This window comes from Saccostrea cucullata, unplaced genomic scaffold, assembly GCF_032062105.1.
Source record: "Saccostrea cucullata isolate Sc308-1 unplaced genomic scaffold, CSIRO_AGI_Scuc_v1 ctg196, whole genome shotgun sequence".
Lineage (NCBI taxonomy): Eukaryota > Metazoa > Mollusca > Bivalvia > Ostreida > Ostreidae > Saccostrea > Saccostrea cuccullata.
In genome coordinates, this window is record NW_026933558.1 from 376,233 (window position 1) to 389,010 (window position 12,778).

A 12,778-nucleotide genomic window follows, 5' to 3' on the forward strand; every position below is an offset into this window, starting at 1 on the left:
GATTAAAAGGGGAAAGTAAAAAGATATTTTAAGAATAACAGAATTATTATTCTATAAAAAATTCCAATTCACTTATGATTTTGCTCTTTGTTTTTTTTTTTTTTAAAAACGGGCCCCTGTATTAAAGTTCAAATCCGCCATAGGCTCCTTGTCGTGATCAGGGAAAAACGGTAAAAATTCTATAGACAAAGTTCAATACCAAATTGTTAACATCTCTTTGTTTACTTTTTCGTATAAGATTATACACATCCAACAAAATATTAACTGTATCGAACAAAAGACAAAAATATATTGAACATTTTCTCTGCATATGCATTTACAGACTGTGTGTTCATCATTATTCACAGAGAAATATGTAAAAGGTATTGCATAAACCTTCTTATTATGGCATTCATTTTAATTACATAACAAAATTTACATTGCAATTACGATGATTATAATCAACTGCATCTACTGTTAAAGAAACACCGTGACGTGCAAAGGGGGAAATTGATAAATGTAGAATTTTTGCATTTCCCATGTAAATTTTGTTCAATTCCTTGTGTTTGCAGCAAGGTTTGCGGCAAGTATGCAGTAAGTTTGCAGCAAACATTTTACTATGCAAATGGGATTTGCTGCAACAAAAATGGGATTTTTCCAAATACGTGTATAAAAACCTTTCTGGATACTTGCGGCAGACATGGCTGCAACTTGCATCAAACAATATAGTTTTGGCTTTTGGTACACTCCTGTGTAAAAGCAGCAAGTTCACAGAAAGCTTTTGTTCCGATCTCCATCTGTTTATTACAAAGAAAATTCACCACATGTGTGAATGTGAAATAAAGCAAGTTTTTTTAAGTGTAATAGTCTTTCTTTATGTTCTAAAACAATGTTACCATACTATTCTTATATAAAATATTGTTCTTAAACTCGTATATCTAACGTAATTACATTTTACGATTATTTTAAAACATAATGATTTATAATTATTTATTTGCAATCTTTAATTAATTAGAGAAACATACATATGTGACATTGAAATGAAGATTAAATTTGATAATAAATAGATTTAGATTTGACCAAGCGAGTACATCAGTTGCATAAATATGCTTGAAAGCTACTACGAGTATGTTTCATATTAATATAAAACAAAATCAAATCTTACCAGTTAGCTATAGATGTTGTGGAGGTAAATGTTCATACAGAATTATGCATTTGTCATCATACAAAGTAAAATGTATTTTTAACAAAATACTGAAACATCTACAATTTCAATTCAAACATTTCAAAATAATGAATTGAATTTTGTGTTGATCCCTGTACACTTTGCATTTCTTTGGCTGATTTAACTTCTGTTTTGTTCTTGCAAACACTCAATTTGGTAAACGTTTCTAAATTGCCAATGTACTGCAAACAGATTGAGTTTCTTGCAATGTTCTTCCAAACATGTTTAGTTCTGCTGTGTTTACTGCAAGAAGGCAGATGGCGGCAATCACCTGCGAACAAGAACATTTTCTACCTGTGTACAATTTTGTTTGCCGCAAACTTGCTGTAGGCCTGCAGCAAACATGGCAGTTTGGTAAGGGACCTAACCTTAAAGAGAGAGTATTAATTAAAATCTGAACTCGATTGAGCTTTTCCGATCACAGAGCCCGTCGGTCTTTTCAGTCCTTTTGTCAATGCATGTAAATTTTTTTTTTTCTGTTAAACAATTTAAACTAATTTACCTTCGTATCTTCAAATACGATGGTATGATTAGGACATCTATTTTTGTCCAGTGCTTGAAAATTGTTCACAGGTGATCGTATGCAGAGTGCACAAAATATCATGTCGCTCACACGAGATAGTATGCAGAGTGCACGAGATTTTGAATACCATGTTTGTACGACCCAGGTTCTCAGTCTTTGGAGAGTTCAATGCGTCTTATTAGTTAGAGCATGTTAAAAAAAACTCAACTATGGTGACTAACCGAAAAAGACAAAGCTAGCAGACAGAAATTTGAAAGGAACAATGGAACCATTCGATATATCAGCAAAGTTTTATCAATGAACAATATTACATGTAGTAGTAATGTTCATTCATACCAAGTAAATTCAGAATGAAAGACACGGAATCTGGAGAGGGGGGAAGTTGTGAAACTGTGATGAAGGAAGAAAAGGGTTTACTCCCAATGTAGTCAGCTCAGAAGACTGAGAATGCCGAGAGAATCAGGAAGAACAATCAAGATTAAAACAAAAAGTGAAAAGCTTTCTTTACACAGAACTCAAATTCACAGAGTTATGCTCGAAGAGATCTGGAAAGCTTACTAAAGCAAGATTGATTGATTGTGTATTGTTTAACGTCCCTCTCGAGAATTTTTCACTCATATGGAGACGCCACAGCTTGCCGGTGGAGAGCTTCAAGTTTTGTCCTATACTCGGCGCTCATGGCCATTGAGCAAGGAGGGATCTTTTTCGTGCCAGCACCTACTGCGACACGGAACCTCTGTTTATACGGTCTAATCCGAAGGACCGGTCTCCACGTCCCACAAAGGGATTCGAACCCACGACGTAAGGATCCACTCCATCCTTCACGACTCTAGAGCTGACACTCTTACCACTGCGCCACGTGGGCGACTAGATGAGGTTGACGTACAATCAAAGGAATTATATTTAAATAAAAATTCCAGTGATCGATCTATAAAAATCTATACATAAAAATATCTATGAAGAAGGCGAGAAGGGCATACAACACGCACTCCTGGAAATTCTAAAGCAGGGATCATGTCCAAAAAATGAGTAAGTATCCCCTGCAATTTGAAAGGAACAACGATTACAAATATTTGAACTGTCTGCGAATTTAATGTGGAAATATCTGTCAAAATCTCAGGGGTTTCAAGATTAAACAGGGGAAATCAAGCATAGCAGCATTTGAAGACAAATATAACGTGCATCAAAAACTGGTAAGACGGGGGAGGAGGAGAACTACAGTCAGGACCAACAGTGTAATATTGAGAACCTCCAACAAACTGATTAAAGGCAGGGGTCAAATCACGGAACAGGGGTGCCCAAGAGAACCTTCCATGCAGGTGATTAATTGAAAAATAAAATGTTTTTTCACTTATGATAAACGTTACTAGGTGCCGGTAAAGGGGTTCATTTATTCCTTCACACGGCACGTGAAAATGCTAAGGCTTTATCCGATCCAAAGAGTCGCAAATTTTACTCCAAAGTGTCGATATCAAGGCGAAGAAACATTTGTCTTCTCGTTCTATCGACTTAATCGGGTTTGTCGCCGGGGTGAGAACATACAACTTCCGAGTTTGGATAGAGCTTTCTACCGATTGCTCTACCGTAACAAAAAAGTAATTGGCCTTAAATTGTCAACTCTGATTCAGAGGACAAGATACTGACAAACGTATGTAAAATTAATTTTAACATTTCGATATCATCAACGAATTAACAATGGTTTAATTTTCATTCAAATCTTCTTTAAAAAATTCCGCCGAAATGTGGTTGAAATATTGTCACCTCGGCGTTTAACACAATAACTAATCAATTAAAATCAATGAAATATTTAATAAATATCGAGAAAATTAAAAGTAAGAGACACCAGAGAGTCTGTTGCATCTGCTTTATACTTTAATTTATTTTACTCACTTGAGTATTATATGAGGTTTTCTAATCGTCGGCTTTCCTATTTATTGAGTAGTGTTCAATAATCACCCTAACAGTGTTTATTTTCCCAACTGAGTCGGTAGGCAAGAGCAAGTTTGTTCTAAGAATTGTATGCTACAATGAAGCGCATTGAAGTGGTAAAATTCTCCGTTTGGATGAAAAGTTCTGAGTCATGTTTTGAAGGTCAATTATAACATAATGACACGCCCATATTTTTAGAAACGAGAAAGTAATATTCGTCGTAGTTTTAGGACATCCCATTCTTCGCGACAAGCATTATGAGTTACACTGAAATGGAGCTTTAAAAAAATTAGAAGAGGGAGTTAGAGACTGCTTCTGTTAAACACAAATTGCAACGAATATGTACATATTTTTGGAAAAAAGTTACCACAACACAGGTCGAACACGTGTTTACTCGGTGTTTATTTAGATCCTCAATTTGATTGGCTATTATATTTATGGAAAACCTGTTCTACAGGTATTTGAAGAAACAACTTGACCGTTTTATCAATTTCTAAAGAAATGGGCGTGTCAAAAGATGACAATAAACACTCTAAATATAGCTCAAAACGTTCCATTCGAACGGAAAATTTTACCACTTCAATGCGCTTCATTGTAGTTGTTGTGCATCATAGAAAAGGACAAGTTTGGTGGGTATGGAATACCAGTATTAATAAAAAAGAGCTGATTATCCGAAGAAAAAAAAATTAGAGGGAAACGTCAAGAGGAGTGTCCGAATAAATAGGTATAAATAAATACAAGTGAAGAAGTGGCAAAGAAAGTAAAAGATTTGGTCAACTTATAATTGATTTCGGGAAGACTGATAAAGCAGAGAAAATAAAGATTTATTGATTGTATATTGTTTAACTTCCCTCTCGAGTATTTTACTCATAGAGAGACGCCACCACTTGCCGGTGGAGAGCTGCAAATTTGTCCTGTACTCGGCACTCAGGGCCATTGAGCAGGGAGGGATCTTTTTCGTGTCAGCACCTACTACGACACGGAACCTCGGTTTATACCTCCGAAGGACCGGTCTCCATGTCGCACAGTGGGATTCGAACCTCCGACGTAAGGATCAACATTTTACTTCGCAGATCTAGAACAGACGCTCTAAGCACTGCGCCACGCGGGAGACGGGACAATAAAGAAGAACAAGCCTGGAGAAGTAGAGGGCTTTCGTATGGAACCCTGACATATACCTTTAGATACCAAGTGCACTCGAGGTGGGAGATCCGCAAAACTTAGTCAGGAGGTTGACGCTTACTCAGAGGAATAGTATGTGGATGAAACTAGAAATGAATCACCCGGTGAGAATACAGTAAAACAGACTGGAGTACCATCCAATAAAACTACCCGGTATTTACGTAAAGGTACCAATACTGAAAGACGTTAGAGAAGTGATTAGGAAAAAACGAACTAGATCAGCGTTAGTAACACATCTGACTACATTGGCTAGAAAGAAAAGCATAAATTGGTTAAGTATTATTATCATTTTTTACACCCTATATGGTATGTAAGGCAGCAGAAATGTCCTCCATTCTTGCCTATTCTGTGCAAACCTTGTTAATGACTTCCAGGTCTGGTGTATGTCTTTCATCTCTCCCTCTATCTACCCTCCTTCTCCATGATGTTCTTGGCCTCCCTCGTACTTTTGCTCTCTATGGTCCAGTGCAGCGAGTTTCTTGTATTTTGTTGACTGGTTTCTTTACATAGAACTGTCCTATCAATCTCCATCGGTGTTTGGTAATGATGGTACTAGGGGTGTCAAATCGGTCAATTTTTGATATTCGGTTACTCGGACGTTTTTCCGATCGAGTACCCGGGTACTCGGTTAAAGTGTAAATAAATATGAACAAGTTAACTTAATTGATGACTGTAAAACATTGTAAACTCTTGTAGAAATAAAACCTATGGGAGGTTACCTGAAATGCGTTGTAACAATTATGACCACTTTGTACCCAACGAAATTTAATCTAACATTTTTTTAAGTTCAATTTATTTATCAGATAAATACGAAAAATAAAATCATAAATGGTTCACAGTGTTTTTATTTTGAAAAATAATCTGTTCCGTAATTGTAATGTAACTCTTCGCTGCGTTTGACGTCCAAGTGATAAGCTGTCTGAGCTACATGTACGGTATAAACTTGATCAAGTTATCCTATAACAGAGCGGATTTATACGATCTTCGTACACTTTTTGATCCTAGATTTCATAGAATTACGATACGTTGTAGTCTGGAGCAACGATGGACATAAGATTTTTAACGCATTTGCCTTCAACCATTTGCATTAATTGGCATGTAATCAAACGCATCCATATCAACAATCTCACGTGCAATATCGTCTGTCTCTTTCCCAAAAATTTACGGCTTCTTGGAGAATTGACAACATTATTTAATTCGTTTATGGACCTTAAACGATGTTCAATAAAAACAAATAATTAAAGCAAAATAAATATAAGGGAGAAGACAGTCGAAGGTGAGAAAAGCCAGTTGGTTACGATAATTACTGTATAAACAATGCCACGGGCGATAACGATCATTTAGAGGCGTAGGAAACCCTAATTACTGTATGTACATGTACAAGTGCAATGGACATTTTACGTTTTAAAACCGATGTTTTAATGCATTAATAAATAAGCTTAGAAATATTTAAAAATATACATCCGAGTAACCGAGTACCGATTTAAGTATTCGATACTCGGACGTTCGATCGAGTACCCGGTTAACCGGGTACTCGTTGACATCCCTAGATGGTACCCATACCCTCTTCTTTGTTTCTGCACAGCAGATCTTCATTTGTCATCTTTACTTTTTGTAATCTCTTCTCAGGCCTGAAGCCTGCGTGGCGCAGTGGTTACAGCGTCTGCTCTAAAGTCGCGAAGTAAAGAGTCGATCTTAACGTTGCGGGTTCGAATCCCACTCTGGGACATGGAGACGCTCCTTCAGAAAAGACCGTATAAACTGAGATCCCTCACTGCTCAATGGCCCTGTATGCCGAGTATAGGACAAAAATTTGTAGCTTTCCATCTGCAAGTTGTGGCGTCTCCATATCAGGAAGAACATTAAACAACATTCAAACAATCAATCTCAGGCCAGAATATCTTAAGTATTCGGCAGAGGCATGTGGTGTGGAAGAATTGTAATTTGCTAAGATCGGTCTCGATTATTCTCCAGCATTGCGATTTGTATTGAAAAGTTAATATAACACAGTTCTGATAAAATGTCAACTGGTGTTTGGTGCTGTACTGTGCAGACCTCCATATGACATTCATGTCTCTAAATATATCCCAGGCCTTGCCTAGTCTGCTATGGATGTCCTCCTTTGTGTTGTCCTCTTGTTTAATGCTACCAAGGTAAGTAAAGTAGTCCGTCTGGTGTAATTTATTACCATTGACCTTAATAAGAGCAGGCAATTCTACATTTAGTATCATTGTCACCGTCTTCTTGGTACTGATGCGTAGCTCAATCTGATCTTGGTACTGATGCGTAGCTCAATCTGATTGATGTCTGTAGGTTTGCAGCCTATTGATTTTATCTTGGTTGTGTTGGTGTGTGTGAGACATAAGCGCAAAGTTGAGAACAGGTCCCAGCAAATCCCCTTCAAGAGTCTTCTATTGTTTTCCATATGACGCAATTGATGACCAAGTTAGATAAAACTGTAGACATCACGCATCTTTGTCAGACTCCATTTTTTTTTTACATCGAAGAGGTTGTTATTGTGTTCTACTGAACGTCTGAAGTTGTTGTAAAAGCTCTTAATCCTGTGGTCCAGTTTGGATGGAATACCATGATGACGAAGGATGCTCCGAAAGTTGCCTTGGTGTATGCTATCGAATGCCTTTTCAAAGTCCCAAAGTTTACCTACAGTCGTCTTTCCTACATTATGCACTGCTCTATGATGTTGAGGAGGATATGGAGATAACGAACAGTATTCAATATCAAAGTCCATAAAACAATACAAAATAGTAGCAGAGCAAACGCGGACCTCTGAAACATCAGAGGTGGGATCAGGTGCCATGGAGGAGTGAGCATTCCCTGCTGACCGGTCACACCCGCCGTGTGCTCCTTGTCATGATCGAGAAATAACGAGAAAATCCGTCGTCAATTCAGTGTATAAATGATGGACCAACAATTAGTTATTAGTATGAAAAACGTCAGTCAGCATTTGACTCAATGATAAATTGTATAAAGATCGCGTCAATGCATCTTTGTTCCTTCCTTGGTAGAGGGTTAACAGCGTCTAGATATGACAGTCTTTTAATAATTTTCTTTGCCAGGATCTTATTTTTGCTAGACTATGAAGTAATTCCCCTTCAGTTGTTGCAATTGCTAAGGGTCCTTTTCTAGAACTTGGTAGTCACCTCCTTACACCAGTTGTCAGTCACTTTTTCTCCATCAAACACAGCTGTGAACAGTGGTTTAGGGTGGTGGTTGCTATTCCATGATCCGCCTTAAATAGCTCAGCATCAAAACTGTCATATTCCGGTGACTTCTTATTCTTAAGGGTCCTGATTGCATTAATTATCATATCTTTAGGTGGTAGGGCAGTGCCAATGCCCAGATCCTCTGTGGCTTTATGTATGACAACCGACCCATCAGGTGATGGTCGATTAAGTACTTTGTGTAAATATTGAGCCCATCTCTCTTCTTGTTCATTTTTCTGTTGACGGTAGTTTTCTGTGTTTACTAAATAGTATTCTTGATAGGTCCTTCTGTATTTCCTCTAAATTAACCACGCACTCTTTTTGTGATCTTTATAGTATAATCCCCCATGTTCTCCCCCTGATGCCGCCTCCTCTACCTCACTTGAAAGTTGGTCCATAATTACTCTCTTGTCATGGCGTGCATGCAAGCTTCTTGACTCTTTTGTGGGATTCCCTGTAAAACTCCTCTTGTCATTCACGCAGCCATGGGTACTTGATCTGCAGCATCTTTTTCCTGATTTCTTTTATCTTTTAATAGCAATTGGAATCTCCTTTTGGATCCAATCTTTGATGGTGATTTTAAAAAGGCCTTTTGGTGTACAATTTGCTTCAATAAAGCTTCTTTTGGTGTACAATTTGGTGTTTCCCTCAGTCTCTGAATGTCAATATGTTGTCCATATTGGTGGAACTCCTAAGAACGTTTATTGTCATCCAGTATGACACGCCCATCTTTAGAAATGGATGCAATTTGATTTGGAAGGTTTTCCATAAATATTGCTGAAATTGAAGGCATCTTTCATGTGTTGTGGTAACTTCAATAGACATGATAAATTCAAAAATATGTACATATTCGTTGCAATTTGTGTTTTCAAATACTCTCTCTAATTTTTTAAAGCTCCATTTTAGTGTAACTTATAATGCTTGTCGCGAAGAATGGGATGTCCTAAAACATTACGACGAATATTTCTTTCTCGTTTCTAAAAATATGGGCGTGTCATTATGTTGTAATTGACGTTCAAAACATGACTCAGAACGTTTCATCCAAACGGAAAATTTTACCACTTCAATGTGCTTCATTGTAGTACTTGAGTGTAAGGCCTTGTCTCTACTTTTTTTTTAGTCTAATCTTGATGAGTGCTGTCACTACGTCATGGACGCTACCTACGTCTGCACTTTGCTTTACCCTAACATTTCTTTGAGAGTGTCTCCACATCCTATTTATCATCAGATAGTCAAACTGGTTCTTGTCCCTTCCATTTGGTGAGTTCCGGGTCAAATTGTGAATATCACGATGTGTGAAGACTGAAGAGGGTTCCTCCTTTCACTAGGTTATTCACAGTGCAGATATCCATCAGTTTATATAGCCAATATATTCCCAGTCCCAATGCTGTGCTTTCCCATGTCTTTTTACTTTTCGATGTTATTTTGTTCTTTTCATCATTGGCATTGGGGTCCTCCATGATGAGAAGGAGGACATGCCGTTGGTTCTTCTCTGTCTCTGCCTGTAGCTGACTGTAAAAGTCGTCTTTGTCTTCATCGCCACTGCCCTTTATTGGTATGTAGCCTTGTGTCATTGCGGTGTTGATGTGATTGCCCACCAATCTTACGCTCATCAATCTATTATTTTGGGGCTTCCATTGCAGTACACAATGCTCTACTTCTTGAGTGTGATAACTACTCCTTTATGGTGTGGGTTGTCATCTCTCCAAGAGTATAAGACAGTTCCTCGTTGGTGGTTTTCGTTTTTCCAGATCCAGTCCACCTGCTCTCATTCACTGCTAGGACTTGGGATTCAACTGTTTCCTGTGTTTGCTTGACTGTCTCATACTTTGTCCTCCCATTCCAATGCCCTAATCTGAGCTTTGTTTTGGTGGTGTTCGGATCTTTCCTTATTCTGCTGGTAACGTCCTTGTGGCTTTGATTGCCAGGATTAATACAAGTCTCATTGTACTCGATCGGAAGGCCTTTCACGCGCTGAAGTAAATATTATTTTGGTTTGCTGTTTCTGTAACGTCTTTGTTTTAAAGGTAACATTTATCTTTGATAGTCTATCAATTGGACGATTATTTCCCGTGGCACCTGGAGCAGCTGAAGGGTAATTTGTCCAACAACATACCTCTGTATGGTTTACTCCTTCCTTTCCTAGATATAAGGCTTTACGTGGTTTAAAAAATAGATCTGTCCGTCATTTTACCTTATCCTAATGGGCTAACTTCCCCAACTGGACCTTTATTTCGCCGTGACACGGAGCTGTCAGAAGGGTGGTCACTCCAACAGCATAAGGGAATTCACTCCGATTTCTGTATGGTTAACTCCTCAGCCTTTCCTTCTCCAAAAATTTCCTTCGTAAAACTTTTCCAGTGTTTAGTCCCCTACACATACTCAGGTAAAGGTCATATTTAACAAACTGGCCTGTTTGTTTACATTCACAAATACCAGATAAATTCTTTTCTGACAAAATCGGAGTGGTATTGATTGAAAAACACACTTCAATCTATCATTTATAGGATGTTTTAAAATATTTCTTCAATTTGACTAATCATGGATTTAGAAGATTGAATAGATTTTCATGGTCTATTGTGACCCCACCCTGCCTCCAGGCATGCAGGGGACATGATTTGAACAAATTTGAATATATATATATACCTTGACCTGGCTTTAGGATTTATACTTAATTTTGACCCCGCCCTGCCTCAAAATCTCTTCTGAATTTTGATCAAAATCTGTCCGTTAACTTTTCACAATTCCCTTTTCTTCTCCAAATCCACTGAACAACTTTCTATACAGTGACTGATTTATATGATATATGCTTGAGATATTTTTTTTAAATTCGTCCCCATGAAATAAACATTTGAAATAAAGTTGCATAAGTATTTGACGCAGTTATAATATTTCGTGGGAACAATGTTTTATTTCATATATATTGGAAAGAATTTAAATAGAAAATACTTGAGTTATACTTGCATGTAAGATTTATCTTTCTTAGCATAATGCTTACAATATAATGAAGACTGCGTAGAATATTTGAAACCCCTTTTTATTTTCACCTCCGTTTAATATTGGTTGACATAGTCTGGTCATGCATGTAATGGTGCATATGCAGAAAATACCAATGTGAGAACATCCCATCTCCATCAAAAAAAAAAAAAAAAAAAAAAGGTTATCTTGTGAGTTTTTGATGAAATTAACTGATATGAAATTTTAATTTGAAGCACTCTGATTGAAATGATTTTTAAATTATCTCAGATTGTGGATTAAATATATATGTTGAATAAAATAAGAAATTATAAAGAATTTTTTTTAAAAATCTCCATTAGGTTTGATTTGTTTAAGCACATATATAGCCTTATGTGTTCTCTGAACATGAACAAATTAATTACTAGAAATACATCAATAGATGTACTCATCATCACGAATATTTAATTCAATACCAATGTTAAAAAAGTTTATAAATTGTAAAGAAGTTAACAGAACAATGTTTTATTTTCTTTGTTTTAGTTTGAAAATGAAAAAAAAAAATTAAAAAAAACTAAAATTATTTCATTTTTTGATAAGATGCTCACGAGTATATTTTCCCGGAAATTATTTCATGTCAATGCTTTTACGGTTTAGAACTGTGGTTCACGTTGAAAAATTTTATCCAACGGTTTTATTCTACACTCAATTGTAGTAAAATACATGAGCTGTGCAAACATAATGCATGTATTATGCAGATCGATAATACGGCTGATACACCAAGACCTGGCATAGATGACATCACACTGCATGCATGCTGTTGTAGCGGCCATTTTCGCGGAATTATATGTAATATCTGTGTCTGTGTGAAAAGATGCCTCCGTTGTAATGTCCCTAATCTCAGAGTAGTGTTCAAATCGTCATTTTTTTCAACGATCATTGTTGTCCAGGAGAGGGTAATTATTAGGCTATTTTTATAAAGGAGTCAGTGCACAGGAATTCATTCAAGAGTTTTTATATACCTGTTTTGATTTGTATTCGGTAATCGGATGATTTCTATCGATTAAGGAATAAAATAAACGGAAAAGAGAAATCGGAATCAGACATCGATGAATCATACGATTTAATTCATTGACAGAATGAATGAAGATAAGCTCTAGCTCTGACACATCAGTTCGAATTTCCTCGCCATGGCGTCTCACACACCGGACTACTATCTGCGGGAATATGGAAGTGATCAAGTGCCCCTAAGTTTAGGAGCCTTACAACTGGAACCAGCAGACCGAGCCGTTCTAAAAATCGCAGGTAATTTGAATTTTAATTATTGAAAATACGTTTGATGTATTTTTATCACCTTTTGATATTGACCCTGTCTTGGATGAGAAGGAAAATGCACGTGCACAGGATTAGTCACGCGCAATACACCTGGGAAACAATGCTTTATGAAATATGTAAATTCCTTTTGCATTGAAATAGTATTTTTGTCTTCTCAAGGGTTTGTATTTTAATAATCAACTTTAAATCCTATTCGAGGCGGGTTTATTCAATCTAGCTCAGATGAAAGTTTTACCTTTAGCGTACGTCACACAGGTAAACCGTGTTTATAGCCACGCATGGGTTGACCTATGACTGACATGAATGAATTATTCTTTGCCTAGAAAGCAAAAGGAGTTGTTGTGATGGCTTTGAACCTTACCGACAATTTAACGTCGAGGGGATGAGCACCTGTTTTTTTTTTAACTCTTTCAGTCTCTGGATTTT

At 37.0% G+C, this 12,778-nt stretch overlaps 1 protein-coding gene across 1 annotated transcript in view; it reads left to right on the top strand.

The window, feature by feature from the left end:
* The first annotated feature begins 11,741 nt into the window (after positions 1-11,741).
* The window catches only part of LOC134238647 (microtubule-actin cross-linking factor 1, isoforms 1/2/3/4/5-like), an 84,369-nt gene continuing 83,332 nt past the window's right edge, over positions 11,742-12,778 (top strand). The window contains 1 exon segment of the mRNA XM_062720770.1: positions 11,742-12,322. Coding sequence (XP_062576754.1) covers positions 12,208-12,322 — 115 coding nt within the window. The 5' untranslated portion in view covers positions 11,742-12,207.